This window comes from Physella acuta, unplaced genomic scaffold, assembly GCF_028476545.2.
Source record: "Physella acuta isolate Inbredline_101_S28 unplaced genomic scaffold, ASM2847654v3 ptg001152l, whole genome shotgun sequence".
Classification (NCBI taxonomy): domain Eukaryota; kingdom Metazoa; phylum Mollusca; class Gastropoda; family Physidae; genus Physella; species Physella acuta.
Window position 1 is genome coordinate 56,002 of NW_026732669.1, and position 18,999 is coordinate 75,000.

At 34.0% G+C, this 18,999-nt stretch overlaps 2 protein-coding genes across 7 annotated transcripts; one reads left to right on the top strand and one right to left on the bottom strand.

Moving 5' to 3' along the window:
* Positions 1-1,097: 1,097 nt before the first annotated feature.
* On the bottom strand, positions 1,098-6,126 carry LOC131956469 (transmembrane protein 160). 3 transcript variants are annotated; one of them, XM_059320922.1, is made up of 5 exons: positions 6,092-6,126; positions 4,353-4,778; positions 3,471-3,495; positions 3,259-3,357; positions 1,098-2,786 (listed from the first exon to the last, which is right to left on the bottom strand). In XM_059320922.1, exons 2-5 carry the CDS (start codon positions 4,671-4,673, stop codon positions 2,530-2,532), a joined length of 702 nt encoding a protein of 233 aa, XP_059176905.1. In that variant the 5' UTR covers positions 4,674-4,778; positions 6,092-6,126; the 3' UTR covers positions 1,098-2,529. The 3 variants fall into 3 exon arrangements, with proteins under 3 accessions (XP_059176905.1, XP_059176903.1, XP_059176904.1); XM_059320920.1 differs by lacking the exon at positions 6,092-6,126 and adding an exon at positions 5,877-6,078; XM_059320921.1 differs by lacking the exon at positions 6,092-6,126 and adding an exon at positions 5,741-5,869.
* Positions 6,013-12,167, top strand: LOC131956470 (GTP cyclohydrolase 1 feedback regulatory protein). Of its 4 annotated transcripts, none has more exons than XM_059320926.1 (4): positions 6,013-6,080; positions 8,433-8,527; positions 8,764-8,960; positions 11,838-12,167. In XM_059320926.1, exons 2-4 carry the CDS (start codon positions 8,481-8,483, stop codon positions 12,044-12,046), a joined length of 453 nt encoding a protein of 150 aa, XP_059176909.1. In that variant the 5' UTR covers positions 6,013-6,080; positions 8,433-8,480; the 3' UTR covers positions 12,047-12,167. The 4 variants fall into 4 exon arrangements, with proteins under 4 accessions (XP_059176909.1, XP_059176907.1, XP_059176908.1 ...); XM_059320924.1 differs by lacking the exon at positions 6,013-6,080 and adding an exon at positions 6,400-6,544; XM_059320925.1 differs by lacking the exon at positions 6,013-6,080 and adding an exon at positions 6,400-6,544 and having other exon boundaries at positions 8,767-8,960.
* Positions 12,168-18,999: the final 6,832 nt, after the last annotated feature.

Sequence of the window (18,999 nt, forward strand, 5' to 3'; positions counted from 1 at the left end):
TTAATACTAACGATGCTTATCTATAGGCAGTTGTTAATACAGCTGGATGTAGCAATGTTTTCTCTATAGTTTGCATATATACTTGATGGTGTCAACCCCCCCCCCCCCCCCTCGATTGTTATTATATACTTTAACTAATTTTTAACTCTAATTAACCATTCATTGAACAGGCAAAAAACATTTATTCTATATATCTAGCAATTTTTTGTCTTGGTGTCACCCGGTAAGGTCCGCACCTCCCTCCCAGATATATAATGGATGAACAGCATGGTACTTTAGTAGTTATATAGGTCTCAGAATCCACGTGAACAGTATGAAAAAAGTGCTTAAGTAACCAGTTAGGTTCTAAAGCCCACATGAACAGTACTTTAGTAATCAGTGGGTTAGGTACCAGAACCCATAATTAAAGTGCCTAAGTAACCAGTTAGGTTCTAAAGCCCACATGAACAGTACTTTAGTAATCAGTGGGTTAGGTACCAGAACCCATAATTAAAGTGCTTAAGTAACCAGTTAGGTTCTACAGCCCACTTGAAAAGTACTTAAGTAACCAGTGAGTTAGGTACCAGAACCTACATGAAAAGTACTTTAGTAAACAGTGAGTTAGGTACCAGAGCCTACATGAAAAGTACTTTAGTAAACAATGAGTTAAGTACCAGAACCTACATGAAAAATACTTTAGTAAACAGTGAGTTAGGTACCAGAACCTAGATGAAAAGTACTTTAGTAAACAGTGAGTTAAGTACCAGAACCTACAGGAAAAGTACTTTAGTAAACAATGAGTTAGGTACCAGAGCCCACAGGAAAAGTACTGTACTAACCAGGATCCCTCATGAAAAGTAAAGTACTCTAGTAATAATAGTAACAAGTTGGGTCACAATGCTCACATAAAAACTACTTCAATGTAGTTAAGTTCTAAAGCCCATGTGATCTGTACTTCAGCATAGACAAGTCAGCTCTGTAAAACCTAAGAACCAACTCATCCTGTGTAGTGTAGTCACCTCTTTTAAAGATCTATTGTAGCATGGTGTAGATGTGAAAAACAAATCACATATCAAGTAGGCCAATAGAGATATTTGAAAGTAATGAACACATTTTAAGCAAAATATAAAACTTTATTTGGTGTATCATCTTTTAAATAATATATTAACATTATTTATTACAAAAAGATAGATTGGATATTAATCCCTTTCACAATTTAACCCAAGGCTAATTGCACAATATTGTTATGATAAAACAATACAACAAAACAAATCCTTCACTTGCTTGGATTTGGAAATTTGTTTTTATATCACAAAATTAGCACCGGGTTCGATTTTTATAAATTATACACACAAAATAACAGAAGCATATGGATAATTTTAATTCAACGTAACTAGCTATGAAATTTTATTCAATCAAGAGGAAACAGACAAATTATTAGGGGTGAATAAAAATTTATTATAATTCAACACAACTAGCTTAAAAAAATTATTGGGAACTAGCTCAATTATTGGGGGTTGAATTATTTCATTTTAATTTAACATAACCAGTTTAGTAGCTTTAACAAAGGCTTATCATTTGGAAACTACTAAGTTATAACGTTGATTGATGCATGTGAGCCAAACTGTTCTTATATCGAGTTAACGTTACCAGAAGATATGCAGCTGCAACAATCATGACAAACATACAAGCAGAGAGTTGCCTAATATTCTAGTGTTTGTTCCAAGAATCATACCATCAAGTCAGTTAGTACAAAGAAATTTAAAATGCCAGCACTAACAGGGGTCTAATAGGTAATGCGCAAATAAAACCACACACAATGTCATTACTTATAATATACAGTACCTCTGTAGTACTTGTTTGTATCTAAATCAGTCTGATATTTTTTTGGCATACCATTTGGCTCATTATGAGATACAAGATAATTCTTTAGAATAAACAAATGCATTGAAATCACAAGTTCCTACCCTCAAGCAGAAAAAAACCCATTGATATTGAAGACACAAAGCTATTAAAAATTTTTTTTCCAAAAAAAAAACCTGATAGTCTGATAGTTTTATTTCTACACTATTTAATAAATAGAGAAGACTGAAAAATTTCAATGCACAAGAATAAAATAACCCTGAATTTTTTTACATGGCATTTTAAAGCATTCAACAATTACATTTAGGCCTACTTATTTTAGCAAAATTAATTTCATTTTTTAATAATTTCAGAAGAGACACAGGGAAAGGTAAACAACTTAAAAGGAATAAATATGTGTGGGTTTACTAAAAATAAATAGCCCACTGTAAGTATTGTACTGAAGAAGGCAGCTAACCTTTGATAACATTTCTATGTGTTCCAATACCGTGATTATGCCCCTTGTCGTAGACAAAGCTTCTAGAATACATTATACTTTTAGCAGTATTAAATTATTTAAAAATGGTTTTGTGCTCAATCGACAATAGCACAAATTATGCAAAGCTAACAGTAAAAGATTTGTCAATCCACTAACTATAATAAAATCCTCTACCAGTAATTCTTTAAGAATTCTGTTCAATAATTTAATTACTGGACCTCACTATTCTCATTACTTTTCTTATGCCTAAGAGTTTTTACTATCGGCGCATCACTACTTGCTTCATCCAAAAACCCTAAATAACAAATAATAGCAAAGCTCCATATAAGACAGTGTAGGACAGCACCAAAAATGTTTAAAAAGAGAATGAGGTTAGACATCCCCATAACCTGTCTGAGCCGCACAAGGTTGGTCACATGACAAGCTGTTCCCCAGTAAAGGTTCATGGTTCCAACAAACAGAGCAGCTGCAAAAAAAAAAATCATTTGAACATGTGATCAGCGTTGATAGGTTAACACATAGATCCATTAAAATTTCGGAAGCTGATGAAAAGATAAAAAAATGCTTTTATAATTTTAACATCATGAACAATATCAGGTGTTTAAAATAGGGATTGGAAAAACTTTTTCTTAACTGTCTATATGACCAATCTATCTGTGATGTCTCACTCTACAATTTATGTATAATTCTTCAGACCTGATAGTCCATATGGTACATAAAGTAGAGCTCATCTCAATACTTTATTGTGTGATATGTACTATGTCCAGACAATTCCCAGTAACCTAACTTGAGATAAATGAGCATTCAATGATTTGACCAGTCTCTCCCATACTCAACACTAGCAGTATGAGTTTAAGGGTATGGCTAAATGACAATTAACCAACATGATAGTTTGAATAAGCAAAGCAGCTGAATAAAATTTTAAGAAACTGACATACCAATTCCTGCATCAAGAGATAAGGCTGTTCCTCCCTCTGTTATCATAGCAGCTCCAACAACAGTAGACAGATAGGCATTCCGACACCAGGATAAAAAACCTATGGGTTAAGATAATAAAATTAGCCTTCCCTAAAACATTCTCACTTACACCAAGAATTAATTATTAATTTGTTTTGATATAGTAAAATTGAAGTGAAAATAATAAACTAACCATTTTCATTCATAAGACGAAGGCTCTGGGGGAAAAAGTGAATTGAAGTTATTATCAGAAAAATGTAATTAAATTAATGAGTGGGGGCATAATTAAAGCAGAAAAAAAAGGAATTAAATAATAAAAAAATAAAATAAAGGATAGGTACAAGAAAGAACATTTTGCTAATTTGACTCTGATAAGGGGTTGGCGTGGTCAAGTCGGTAAATCTCATGGTTGCTAAACCGAAAAGAGGCTCATTAGCTGGGGAAAGCCACTCTTCTAGGAGAGACAACTCCAAAATCAAACAACTGCTGCCTTGTAGTTTGCTCTTGGTTGGACAAAGGCTATGGAAGCAAATCCAAAAAGAAAAGCAGGCTGAAATCAGAGTCAATGGCCTCAATGGCGCATAACCAGTTGACATGTATCCTTAATTGTGATGGGGGCGTGGTCGAGTCGGCAAAAGCTCATGGTTGATAAATTTGAAAAAAGTCTCGAGTTCAAACCCTCTGGCAGATAAGGCTTGATCCCTTCCAACACTAAAAATTAAGAACGAAGAAGAAGAAGACTCTGATACTTAGCACAGTTTATAGCCACCGCTTTTAAAAGCACCTTTATGTAGGCCTACTACTAATTAGAGAACATGGTGATACAATGGTAAACTGGATAATCTCCAAGTAGTGAACAGGTTAACAATTACATAATTTGGTATTTATCAGCATTGGGGGGGGGGGGGGGGCACAATTGTCTAGTTGTAAGATATACACTTGCTAGCATGAGAAAAGATCTTTGACTTTGACCCGAGCCAGTAATGCCCATAGAAGATAAAGAAAGGCTAATACTATATTGCATTTTTAAATAATAATCCACAAACCTACGAAAAAGGTGAATCATTTGTTTTACCATTTGTGATTTGAGAGTTTCCTCATCAACTCTGTTCAGGTTTCTTTGACCTTCATTTGTTGAACGTGTCTCAAAGTTTCTTTTTTGAAGAGGTGTACAATTTAACTTGGATAAAATGCTGTTCCTGGCTCTGAAGTTTTTGGAAACTAATGTGTCATGAATATTAACATTTAGGCCTAAAAAATTTCTTTTCTCCATCACAACTTGAGAGCTGGTCCCAAAGGAACTCACACATGGTGATAGCTTTATTGTCTTTAAAAATAACAAGTAGTTCGGTCTAACTTTAAAACAACTCGCAAGTTTTAAAACTAAGTGTGTCATTTTAAAAAAACTAAAGTGTTCATATGTAGAATAATCCTAGTTCTAGAACATAATTAAGATAGAAACCAACATCATATACAGATTCTTTTATGTAGACACCTCATCCTACAAAGAAAAAAATTTGAATTGTTATTTCGAAGTCAAGACTAGTTAAAGAAATATATGTATAATGTTTATGCAAAGGCATAGTCGTGGGGGGGGGGGGGGGAGTTAGAAAAATTGAATGCTAAGCTTAAAGTCTTAAGACCCGATCTAAATCCTGACATGAGTGTGTAGGACGTCCTGAGTCCACCCAGCTTGGATATCAGACTCATGTTAGGGAATGTGACCACTGCTGGGCATAGGGCTGACCACACTATCCCTCCATATGCCGAGGTCACGAAACATGAACTCTAATCAGTCCTATTATTTACCATAAATTATAATGTCAGTGATATGCACAATCTTGTGTGAGTAGTATCAAAATTTAATGGGAGTTTTCGGGTAATGTTTTTACTGCACGCTCAGCCAATACCAATAACCCTGGCCCTATGGATTTTTATATCTGAAAAGGGAATTGCCTGGCCTACTAGTATCATTTATGAATGTTCATCTGAGTAGGACTCCTAATTTATTTTGGATGAGACTAAGTCATGAGTTATTTTTAGTCTTTCACTTTACCCTTTCTTTAGTCTCTTTATATATACTTAGACCGACTATGTCACTATTCTCCATCTCTAAAATACTAAAATGGCACTACCTAGAATCTAAGTCTAACTAAACTACTAACTTTTACTAAACGAGTAGGCTAAACTTTTCTTAGTTATTTATTATTAATTACTAATTAGGCTAAGTAATAGATCAAGATCTAGAATCTAGTAAAAGTTAATAGATCTAGATCTTAAAGAGTTGTAACAACTTGCATTTTTTAACTATTGTTCTTGACAACTAGAATCTAGATCTAGAGATCTAGAGTAACATTAAATAAAAACTTTTGACTTCACTCTTCTTTTGTATTTGCAGACTTACTCAACTTGAATGAGCTTTACAGTACAGTTTAAATTATTTTAAAAATATAACTTGCGTACCTGTAAGACATTAGTTTGATAATAATAATAATTAGATCTACTAGTCTAGTACTAGAGTCTAGATTATTACGTTTTTATTCTTAATATTAGGGGCCTAATATTATTAATTTAACGTTAGATCAACAGTTGTTCTTACTTAACGGAAAGCTCTTTCAGTCACTGCGAGAAGTGAAAGTTAGAAAGTAATCGATTTCATTTTTAAACTTGGTATCAGGTACTCTAATTTGTTTATCGCCAGATTATATCCGTCCTCGTATCCTTTCCTTCAGTGTCCCCGAAGATGTGCCTAGTTTAACCCAAAATAAACAGACGAGGAGAATAATCTTATTCTAAGATAAAAGTATAGCCTACTCCCTGTATGACACAATGTTGCGCATTTTAACTTGATTCGGTCGTAGTCGAACACAACAAAGTCAAGGAAAATTAATGTTGCTTATAAATTTTATGGTACACAAAACAACATAGGCCTACACAACATAGATCTAGAATCTAGATCTATAGTTCTCTTTTTTACCATACACATACTATTTATTTTTTTAAAATTAATTTAAATTTTAAACTAAATATTTTTTTCGCATTTAAAATATCGGACCTAGGCTAGGCCTATACTCCAATCGTTATTTGTTTCGTTTGGCTTCGGCTACTGAAGTTTACAAACAGGCTGAGGCAGACAGAATCTCCAGTGACCCGTCGCCCAGAGTTTTTCTAGACTTCTAGTAGACTCCCTCGATCTAGAATCTAGATCTAGATCTGAAGAATTATATTAAAATGCCATATGTTATAATCAGTACTCAAATCCGACTGGTTCGTTTATATGAAATTTAAAATACCCCATATTTTTATAAAAGTTATCAGCCACTCACTTTCCTAAGCTAGATTAAGATTGAGGGTAATCTATAGTTTTGGGTACGTAAAATCGCCCGCGGCTATTTATGTACGAAAACGTTACCTCATTGTCAAGGCTTTAATAGAAGTATATTGAATTATATATTGTCATACTTTTGTGTCAAATATTATAGATAAATGATTAATAAACCTAAATCAATGGCTAAATATATCGATATAGGCCAGAAATTAACTTTAAACAGCTGTGTCTGAGAGCAAGATTTGCTATGTAAACAGCAGCCATTTGTAAAATAGAGTGGCTTCCCCCTGAATCTGGCGCTAAAATCATATAAAAATTAAACTTAGACAAGATGGCTGCTATAGTAAATGAGCATGGTTGCATCTGTTGGAAACATCGCTAGTCCTCATTTATTACGGGAAAGTTTTAATTCAATTGTTTAAAAACAGGTACATAAATGAATCAAGGAAACATTTTTGAATTTTTTAAAACATAAATCCTCCCCAAAATGTGAATTAATTATTAAAATTTAAGGAGTCACCTGTTTTTCACATTACAAATCGCGGGCGATTTTACGTACCCAAAACGATAGATTACCAGATTGAGTACTGAAACTGACGAATGGAAATTACAACTGTAGAGAGTGTTGTGTACTAGATCTAGATCTAAGTGTAGACTGTAGACTGAAGAAATCTAATCTTAATAATCTAGATTATTCTAGATCTAGAGGATCTAGATCTAGATTTAATCTAGATCTCTAGAGATTATAACTTCTGTTTGTATTGTAGTTGTAGGCTATAGAAAATTAAAATAATTAATTAAACCTCTCTGAGTCCACCTGGAATTTAATTAGTAGTACTAGTAGTAGGCCTACCTGACACATTTAAAAATTAAAACCCTAACCCTAGAAATCTAGATCTATTATACTATTATTATAACACTATAGTCTGTACAGACTCTGTACTCTGTAGTGTTGGCCCTAATCAAAATCACGGTGTTAGTAAAAGTGTTAGAGTAAAACACAAAAACACCACTTGTTTTTGCTGTTGGTAGACTGTATGTATAATGTAGAGTTGTAGAGTAATGTAGACTAGATCTAGATAGACTTTTTAATAATTAACAAAAAACATTTGGTCCAATTATCAGAAATAGATGCCTAATTAATCATTATTAGGCCTTACTAAAAAAAATGTGATTATTGGAGGGGGGGGGGGGGGGGCTAAATAAATAGAAATGCTTAAAATTAAAATTGATTTAGGCTACCTAAATGACTAGCTAGATTCCATTTATAAAGATTTAGGATCTTGTCCAGATAAGCCCACCGAAAAGTTAACCCCTGCCACCCAAACAGGATTATAAAAAAGAGGATGTAAAACATGTACTTCAAGAGATTTTATTAAAAAGGGTGAAACTGGGACGAGTCATTAATTTGAATGAAAAGGCCTGTATATTTGGTACCTTCAACTCTAGAGATGGATAAGGAGTTGTTTTTATGGCATGCGTTTAAATATTCCACATTATTGGAAGGGCTTATCAGGACAAGACCCTAGAGCCTAGATTAGGTGTTTGCTCTAATACAGGGGTCTCCAAACTACGGCCCGCGGGCCGGATGCGGCCCTCGAAGTCCCCTCATCCGGCCCGCGGAGATTTTTTTGTCCACGGAAAAATCGTTTGTTGGTGATGGCTGAGGAACTTTGCCCAGAAAAATCAAAGACATACCTGGAAGAAACTGGCCCTCGAACTGAAATTTGATAGTTAATGCGGCCCTCGGACTGAAAAGTTTGGAGACCCCTGCTCTAATAGATACATTTTTTTAATTGATATTAATTTACTCTGGGATATTTTCAGGATGTCGGACCTACAGTTGTTGGTGATGAATGGAGTGACAGGGAATTGATGGAATATTTAGATGCTACACTCATTAAACAACTAGGAAATAATTAGTAATTATTTCTCCTACTTTATTACACAAGTTTTAAATAATGTTTAGAATTAATTAGTTTTGTTGACATTACTAGATCTAATATCCATTAATTTGATTGAATATTTTAAAATGTTCTGTAGTTTAAAATTTTTTTTTTTTTACAAATAAGATAATTTGATATTATATAGACTTTAGACATAAGATTAAAAAATAATTTAGAATCTAGTTATTTTAAAAAATAATTTTTATCACCAGCAGCGCTCAGTATAGAACAGAGGCTGCACCAAGAGTAGTCCTAGAAAAGCTTGAGAAGAGAGGATACAAACTAGTTGCCATGACCGGTGTAGGCCAGACCTGTATTTGGACATTGCACAAGGAAATTAGTGATTCAGAAAAAGCTCTGAGTAGTTCAAGTAGTGATGCTTTTGAAAGCCCAAAAATTGAAAGCAGAGGTGAACTTTGATAGTGTATTCAGTCTGTAATTTAATTACACAATTTTTCATGGCATTATTTTTATTTGGATTTATTTAGTTTTTAAAAAAAAATCTGTGATTTAAAAAAAATTACATTCCACGGTTATCCATTTATGCATACTTTTATTTTCCTTTAAAAAATTGTGTGTGCAAAATAAATGGAGGAAAAACATCTGCTATTGGTGTACACAATATTCTATATCTTTTTTAAAGTAATTTTTTTTCAATCATACATTTCATTAATCAGAAAATTGTTTATTTGAATTTTGTTGTTTCTAATTTAATAAATAACAACTGTCTTTGTGTTAATTTAAGCATGTATTAATACATTTCTGTTGATTAGAGTATGTATTATTTGTGTTTTTTAACAATTTTACTGTTGAAAATTACTATATACATTTTTTGATGGAAATGGATCTTAGATTTTTATTCATTGTGTGCTTTTTTGTGATTGATCATTGGGGATCAGTAAACAGTTGTGGTAAATCGGGTCTGTAATTTAATTTTGAGTTTGTTTTGTAATTTTTACAAACTCTGAGTACTGTAAACCCTCATACGGATTTATAATATACTTTATACTGATGATATCAAAGACATTGTATGTCAAACTTTTAACACTTATCTACCTTTCAAATAATTCTAAATATTTAGTTATTTATTAACTGTATAATAGCTTTATGATTCTACAACACACATCATTAAATTTGTATTCATTATTTCGGATGTCTATATATCTTTGTTTTACTTATACCATTTTACTATATGACTGTTGCTCTAGCAGAAAAATGAATTTAGTTTTATCACCATAGGATGGTGTTTTGTAGTAAAGCAACTTTAGCAGTTGAGTTCTTTCTTTGAAAAAATCATTAGATTTAAGAACTTTTCACTAAGGTATGACTGGAATAAATGTTTACTTAAAAAAGTTATCTCTGAAACCTGATACAGCCAACCAGTCCTTTGGCCCATAATAGTTGAGCTATCAGAAAGTAAATGAACTAGATCTGTAATTTGAGTCTCCTTTACTGCAATGATGTTATTATTTGATGATAAATATTTAATATAATTGTATTGAGTCAAATATTTTATTTTTATTTGAACGTTGCTGTGATTTCAAATGAAACAGTAGCTTTACCTGGGTCTCTGATGCACATTATTCTTACATTTTGTGACTATTGCAAGAGATGGCCTGTGTGTCTAAGGCGCTCTTTGCTGGATAAAGCGTGACCTGACCCTGTTGAAGAAGTTAAGTGCATACGTGTTAAAACTTTTTGTATAATGGTTTAGACGCATTTAAAAGGTTATTTCAAAGCAGTTTGCTATGTTAATAAGATTTTTTATTAAATTTGTATTAACTACTCTAATTTTATTATGAAGTTAAATTATGTAAATTAAAATATTTATATTTTTGCTTATACAAGTTATTATACAAGTCTAAATGTAAATTGCAAGATATCTGTTCAGATGTACCTACTTTTAAATTTTTTCAAACAAGAAATCATTTAAATTTTAACATTAAAACTAAATTCATTTGGTATATTTTTAAATTTTCACAACCTAGATAAATAGGCATACAGAAAAATATAGTGACCTATATTTATGCATTTAAGCAGTTTTGATTTTCATTGACTTAAAAAAATGTATCTGGTATTTTTCCTGTTTTGAGGAGTTTAACTTTTCTCTCAAGTATTTTTGCATATGTGTAGTACATACAGTAATGTATATTTAAAATGATGATTTTAGTATTTGCAATTAAAATCAAATTCATTAAGTTTTTAAAAACTGATGTATATAAGTTTAAGAATTCTCAACATTTTCTGGCATTTAAGTAGAAGTATTTTAAAGGTACATCTACATAATGGATAGTTATTTATTAAGTAAATAAGCAGAGAGCATACGAGTGTGGGGAGATTTTAGAGGCTTAATGTATAACTGCTAAAATAAATAGTGTCCATACTTGGCAGAAATTCACAGATCTGTTTGGAATGCAAAATCTGTGATTAGTTAGGGGACACCATTTCCTTTTTTACTTTCTCGTATATACAAAGTATAGAGAAAGTATTGTAATCATGCAAAAAAAAAAAAAAAAAAAAAATCGAGATTTTTGCAAATCTCGACGTTTTACACCTCCCTGAGTCGGAAAAACATAATTTTGCAATCTTGTCTGTGTGTGTATGTGTGTGTGTGTAAACACGATAATTTGAGTACCGTTACAGCTAGGTTGATGAAATTTCATTTATAAGTATTATATCAAAATCGTAGATCTGTATCAACTTTTGAGCGATTTCCGATAACCGGAAGTGGAACTTTTTCTACTTTGAATTTTTCAAAAGCCTATAACTTGAGTACTATTTCAGATAGATAATAAATGAAATTTCACATGTATTTTGTAAGTAAAAGATCTAATTTTCTGCCTTCTGTCAAATTTCCGTTGAGCGGAAGTAGTAATTTTCACTCTTTCCGATTTCTAAAAAAACGCATGTGAATTTATAAAGTACTAATAATATTCCGCACTATTATACACATCTTTATTCGGCATTCGCTTGGTGCGCAATTCTTTTTTCTATGAGATTCTATTCTATTTAAAAAAGTTTAAGTAATTAAAATGGATTAAAAATTATAATTATATCCCGAGTTCCCATCCCCTGTTGTTTTATATAAGAATTTTCGAGAAAGTTTAGGGGAGATCACTCCCTGTTTATTTGACAAATACTGCATATTTTATTGATTCTAGGGAGATCACCCAACCCTAGCTCCCCTGACTACATAGCTTGTTTTTATTGTTAGCAATCATTTTTTAAAACCTTTTGTTCATTTGTAAATGTATTTTCTGTTAAATGATGTTAATTTGTTTAACAGTTGCTGGTGATGTTGAACCACTGAGTCAGAACCATGAGTTGGTTAGGCTACTTGGTCGTAAGAAAGGTTGTAGGGAATGCGCCTCCAACAGTGTCAAAACACCAGGGGGCAGAACCCCAGAAACTACGTATGGCTGCAAATTCTGTTCTGTTCATTTGTGTAAAGGAATCTGCTTTTCAAATTATCATCAAAAACTCTGTAAGGTTTAAACTTTTCAATATTTTGCTTTAATAGAATGCAAGATTTTTTTGTTGACTATGAAATTTGATGTTTTTTTTTTTCCATAAAATGTTTATTTCACTGAATGCACATTAAACTGTATACATATTCCTATGTGAATTACATTTTGTTAATTTTTAAAAAATTTATTTGGAGTTTTAAATTAAGTAACTTTAATCAATCCAAGCACACATGAAGAAAAAAAAAAGAGTTATATCCCTTTCTAATCAAATGTAAAAAAAAAAGTTATGTCCCTTTAGTTGGCGCCGCACTGGAAGGAAAAAATTCCAAGCCCGAACGGGTTATTCCTAAGGACAACTAAACTACGTGATTTCGATTACCGGTATAATCTGTCCACCCGTCTCGGTTACCAAAAACTCACAAACCTCTCCATCGCTGGATGCGCTCGCTACTAGATCTAGTAAAAATTCAAAAAGAAAAGGCGATAACGCAATAGGAAACTTGAATAAACATTTGAACCGTTACGCCCATCTCGTGGTTAGGCTGCGTCCCATTGTTGGCAGCTTATCAGAAATCTTAAACAGTGGATAATGCGCTTAGATAATATTTTTTTTCACGGTGTTAAGTTAGTGTTAGTGAAATTAGCAGGAGTCACAAGTAAAAACCAAAGAATAATAATGTCACAATAGGCTGTGAGGGGAAAAAATGAATCATTTGAAAAAAATATAACTTAAAACTACTAAAAGTATTATAGCCAGCATATTGCCTCTATGCCGTCTCACACTCACTAAGGGATGGGAGGGGGGGGGGGGGCAGACCTCTGTGATGATCCCCTACAGTAGGGTATGTGAATTTAAAATGTGACAAACTGTTATTGCGTTTAATTATCGTGAATTCCTTTCTTTTTCTGGGCATATTATTGCCTCAGATTTCCTCGGTTCCCTCGCATTTACCTCGGATCTTTTTTTTTTTGGCTTATGCCGCCGCCAGTTTATTTAGCGCCCTAGGCAAAACTTTATTAAAACGCCCCCTTTCACACAAATTAATAACTAAAACATATCCTATAAGAAAACAATTCATTAAAAATGACGTATTAATTATTATCAATTGCATACACGTTATAAATCAAAATCAAATTTTACTTGCCTCATTCGTCTCAAAAGTTTTTAGTAATTCCTTCAATTCCAGTTTGCAAGCGTAATCACATTTTATTGAAATTGTTGCTAAGACCACGAGTCTACTTTGTATTTTACGAGAAAGCTCTCCCCCCCCCACCCCTTAGAAAATTGTATGTCGCCCCCCCCCCCCTCCCTGGGGGAAAACAGTCTGGAAAAAACCACTGAAAAGAAAAGTTCTTGTAGTGTTGGACTCACCGCAGTGCTCCCAAGGTGACTACCAAAACGGAACTTACCTGTTTTAAGCTTGACTGTCTTTAGTTATAATTGTAAAATGTCTATATTGTGTGATTATGTAACGATTTTTTTTTGTTTTGAAATATAAAAGGTTATAAATGTTATAGATTCCAGCATAAAATTGATATATATGAATCCTGTAGGAGAGGGTGAAAAATATGAAAAGACAATTAATTAGATGTTTAATTTACGACTAAGACTGTATGTCTACTAACATTAAGTATTGCAATCTACAACGGCTACTGATGTTTTTCAACTTGATAATGCTAAAAAAACTACCAAACTATTTTGTTTAAAACTTAAGCTCTGTATAATTTTTACAGTAGCAAATAATAACTTGAAATTGTATTTATATGTAAGCGGTCAACCTAAGGTCAGTAATTGGAAATGAATGTAAAGTTAAGCAAAGAATTATCTCCCATTTGAATATCCAAATTACAAAATTTTATTCAAGGGAAATAACTTTCACAAGAATTGCTAAATTAACCAAGTGAAACTAAGATATGCTTAAAAAACACAATAAAACGCTCTAAATTTCATTACGTAATAATTACAACAAATGTTTCATACTATCTATGTAAACTTGTGAAAACAATATATTTTACCTATTGAGTACTTAACTGCAGGTTTTGTTTGAAAGTCTAAAAATGGTAGCTGTATTATAGCATACTTCTATTCAATTTTGATGACATAAATTTCACTTATTATGATAAGGTCGACATCGTTCATATTACCAAATTTTGGATCCCTACTTTAATCAAGGGACGTCTTTCAAAAATCAAACAGGTTAACTGTTTTAGACAGTGTTAGAAATTTTGATTAAATATAAAAAAAAAATTTAATTTGGAAAAACAAAGTTTACGGTTAGTTATAAATTCCATCCTATTAATATATATTAATACCTTAAGAGTGGTAATATAGTTAACTGAAAAACTAACGATTTTTCAACCAGAGAACGATTAGGCCTACCTTTCTTTGTAGTGTGTTCCGTACTGAATTGAAATCGTCTAACTTACAATAAACTCGCCTACTTGATATACTCTACTACATTCACGACACATATCAAATTTCGATACCTAAACATAACTAGACTCGACGCTCCAGAACTACGATACCAACTCGTTTAACTTCACCAAGCTCTACAAACGGTACTCCCAATCATAAACGATTTCACTGGACCTACTACTACACTTTAACAGTCAATATAATTCGATACCTTAATACCTCAAGAATCAATACTCCCGAACTCCAGAACTACGATACTTCATCACATGCATTCTCATTTCTCTACTACCAATCATATTCCACCAGACCTTCAACTACACAACAGCTAAATAAAAAATACGACACTTTAACACTTAGGCCTAGATACTTTACGATTCCTATCAGCAACAGCCTTCCGCCTTTACTCCCAAATCTAAACGAGTCATCAAAACTTACCAAACAAGTAGGCTACAATACTTTGAGTTGAACACCCCGTCATTACAAAACTCTATACACCAGGACAGATTTCTTATTCAAAGTCAGAGAAAACGAGACTTACAAGCCCTATTAAAATGTTCGAAATTTAAATTACGAACTTATTTAATCGTTTTCAACATCAATTATGTGACACCTAACTAAAAAGGCAAAGTGACTGGTAAAAAGCGCCCCGACCTTTCCAAATTAGGGAGGTGGGGTTGCATTTTCACCATCGCGGATAAATAAAGGCCTATATAGACTTAATTTTGGGGTGGGGGCGCAAAATTGATAGTTCGTCCTGGGAGCCGAAATAGATCGCTACTCCTTTATAAAAGCTATTAATTATTAGGTACCATTTGATAATAGCGATTAAACCTTTTGCGCCCCCTAGGGATGGCGCCCTAGGCACCGCCTAGTTCGCCTAATAGATAGCGCCGGCCCTGCGCAGCATTTCCGTTGAATGAACGAAAAGAAATTTAGACTCACATTTTTCCTGCTTTTTACAAGCTTTTATTTAACTCACTTCCTCGTCAGTCTGTCTGTCTGTCTAGACGGAAACGCAGGAGTGAAAATTCGGACAGTTCTACTTGACCGATACGATTCAAAGTTAGCACGTGGGTCAAGACATGAAGACAATGCAATCTGAAAATAAATTTGACTTAATTGGATGCCTAATTAATTTTTTATGAATTAATTAAAATTTGGACCGAATTAGTAGGCATGTCTAGCCAACCACACCACACGCGTCATCAATAGCTGCGCCATCACGACCACGTAATGGCTGCGTTCAAAAACCATTGCGCGCCTACTGAACGTGATATTCAGTAGGCGCGCACCGGTTTTTAGTCATGTAACTCTATTGTAGATAAAACATGTAAATATTGTAAAGTACTGAAAAAAAATTCATAAAAAAAAATTCATAAAAAACGTTTTAATAACAAGCTTTTATGTAATGATGCACTAAAAAGTAGAAAATAAATTATAGACTACTATTTAAATAACTATAAAGAAAAGCGTGGGTCACTTTAGTATCTATTGGATACATTTACTAATGTTAAGGAAGACACCCACGCTTTTCTTTATAGTTATTTAAATAGTAGTCTATAATTTATTTTCTACTTTTTAGTGCATCATTACATAAAAGCTTGTTATTAAAACGTTTTTTATGAATTTTTTTTTAAATGTTTTTTTTCCCCACCGAGGTTGACCATTAATCCCATTTGTAAGGTTGAAAATAGCGCTTTGCTCATTTTTGTTATTTTTCTTTTTACATAACGCACACGCTAATGCTGCAATCACTATTAGCATCAGTGATGCGAGATACGGTCTATCATCAACTGCTACAATATAACTTTAAAAATAAAGTTCTGTACAAGTACAAGAGACACACTGAAATTTTATAAAAGAAACGATACCACAACTCTATATCCGTATAGCGTTTTGAAAGGTACCCTTTCGAACCTGACGGTCCGTGAGGCAGGTGAAGTAGAGTTCACCTGTTTTAGCCGCCTTTACTCTCACTGAGTCAGGTACCCTTAAGAGCTGGGTGGACTCAGGGAAGTTTTACTGACACGAACGCGGGATTCGAACTCGAAACTTTCGTAAGCTCTACCATCCGACCATGCCATTTAAAGCGAGTTCACTTCACAAACAATATCAAATAAATGCCCCTGTCCCGTAAGGCGTCAACAATGTTTTTTTCCCCAGGCTAACGGCGTAATGTCTTTTGCTTCCAAGATGTTCAGGTGTTTTAAAAACTTAGTAAACACGATGATCTAGTTTCAAATAGAATTCCATCGGTTTTCACGAATTTCGAATTTCGCTGATTCGTTTTGGACGTACTATCTACACATATTTTTCCCCCTCACAAACTAGCGTTTCTTCCGTTGTGGTGATGGTGGGGGGTGGGGGGGGGGGTGACGTAATTAAAACTGTGGGGGAGGGGATGGTTCTGAGGCAACATAATTTATGGACAACGCATTGAAAAAAAACTAATTTTTGTGTGTGGTAAAAACAGAATTATTCTTTTAATTACTTCGGTAGAACGAGACCCTCCCCGAAACAGCGACGACAACCTAGCCCAGCCGTATAAGTTTACCCCACCCAAATGTTTCGCTTTGCTGCTATCGGGTTTCGTTTAGCAACGATATAGTTGAAATGTTTAAAAAAAAAAGCTTATCTGCGTTTGTAAGCCGAGTGATACAATGTGGTGATTAGTATGCCTATCAGTGTTTCTTTCAGGCATCTCTCCGGTGGGTGGGGGACGACATTGCCACCGGAGCACGTCCACCGCCTCCGCTAACGGACGTATTGAAAACATTTGTTTTAAGTGCCCCCCCTCCCCCTTTTCCCCTCATCGAAAATATTTGAAAAATAAAAACCATTGAACCCTCTTAGGTTTAGAATGAAGGAGTAAGGTGAATGCACCGACAACAGCATAAGCTAGTACCATTAATAGGCTTCATTAAGTAACCCATTTATCCCCCCCCCACCCACCCGAATAGCTTTTTTTTTTTTAAAAAGGCTGCTTAATGTAGGCACGTACTTACTTTTAGGCTAAGCGTTGTTATTTAATATTTTTTGTCCCACTCTAAAAAAAAACAATAATAATAAAAATGTTTAAAATACAACTATTTAATGTTTACATTTTTAATCAGCACATGCATTCAATGATCAACGATTAACTTTTGTGTTCGATCCATACAGTTTATTTTTAACGCTCTATTATCGTTATCTCATCTGTCTGTACTTTGTAGAGTAGGCCAAGGTATAGGAAAAGTAGCACATTAAAAATAAATACCTTGCGAATTTATATTAGGATAATAATTATGTTACTAAAGGGAGGGGGGGGGGGGGGGTTAAGCATATACCCTCAGTGGCGTAGCGAGGTCGGGTGGCACCCGGTGCGGCACTTAATGGTGTCACCCCCCCCCCCCCCCCCCAGAGGCGTAGCGACTCTTCCCGGGGACAAACTTTCAAATTTTCGATTTGCACCCCCCTCAAACTTCCGATTTGCACCCCCCCCTCAAGTTTTTCTGTATACCAAAAAATAGTGACGTTTGACGAAGGGGGTTTGGGTGTGTGTGTGTGTGGGGGGGGGGGATGCAAGCTTCTTAATTCTGCGTACGACCCTTAATCTACCTGATTATGGTTTTGCATAGGCTTATAACATGGGAAGGGGATGAATCTAGTTTGCCTTGCCGACATAATATAATTAGTAACTACGGCATCCTAATGAAATTAAAAGTAGCACAAGCAAACAGATGGTGACTGGTGGATTTTTGCAATTAATAAAACATTATGTACCGCTTCTGTGTTCTTTCATTTTTAACGGGTCATTTGAAACGCGACCTGGCAAGTAGAAAATGACAGGTTGCTCCATTGATACATGACATCAGTTAAAGCTGGCAGTTTCATATTATTAAAAGACATACTCTGCAGGATTCTCAGTTTTTATTTTTAAAGATTTTTCGTAGGCATTTACGCTCTTGGCCTTAAGAGTTATTTGTGATAGACCAAACCTAGATTCTATATTTCATCATGCTAGAGACAGGTAACGGCAAATACCAACAGTAAATAATAGACCTTGACGTTGAATAAACACTGTGGATGTAGATCTACTCATAAACACATTTTAAGCAACGCAATTTTTTTTTTTTTGCTTACATTACTAGATCTAGTTAAATTATTTTACATCAATGGGCTTTTCCTGCTTAATTATTATTGTCTACACCTTCTGTTATATAATAACATGTAGGTTCGCTAAAACTAACGCACTTATGTACACTGAAACCGCCAGCCATTCAACGGGTTAAAACCGCCTGCTAAATTTTTGCAGACATGTGGCCACACCACCAAAACATGTGAATGTTAATTTACATACGATCGCTGCCGAAGCTACTCGGAAGTATACAAATAACACTGGCGAAGCTTCGGCCAGCCAATCAGTGCTTCCAAACATCGTGTCACGTTGCAATGCACGAGTTCGAGCTAGGCATATAGCACACACAGTAATTTTTAGAGTGGTTGTTTAGCTCGGTTCACAGTTTATTCAGCGTTGTGATTTTGCTCACCATTTGTCCGGCATTGTTTGTGTTTTGGATGGCTTA

Excerpts from the sequence above, each read along its gene's own strand:
- LOC131956470 (XM_059320924.1), top strand. The coding sequence starts at position 6,509 with ATGCCATATGTTATAATCAGTACTCAAATCCGACTG. Across the intron at positions 8,528-8,763 it reads AAACAACTAGGAAATAATTA|CAGCGCTCAGTATAGAACAG; the intron begins GTAATTATTTCT and ends TTTTATCACCAG. Across the intron at positions 8,961-11,837 it reads CCCAAAAATTGAAAGCAGAG|TTGCTGGTGATGTTGAACCA; the intron begins GTGAACTTTGAT and ends TTTGTTTAACAG.
- LOC131956469 (XM_059320922.1), bottom strand. The coding sequence starts at position 4,673 with ATGACACACTTAGTTTTAAAACTTGCGAGTTGTTTTAAAGTTAGACCG. Across the intron at positions 3,496-4,352 it reads AAACTCTCAAATCACAAATG|AGCCTTCGTCTTATGAATGA; the intron begins GTAAAACAAATG and ends TTTTTCCCCCAG. Across the intron at positions 3,358-3,470 it reads TCGTCTTATGAATGAAAATG|GTTTTTTATCCTGGTGTCGG; the intron begins GTTAGTTTATTA and ends CTTAACCCATAG.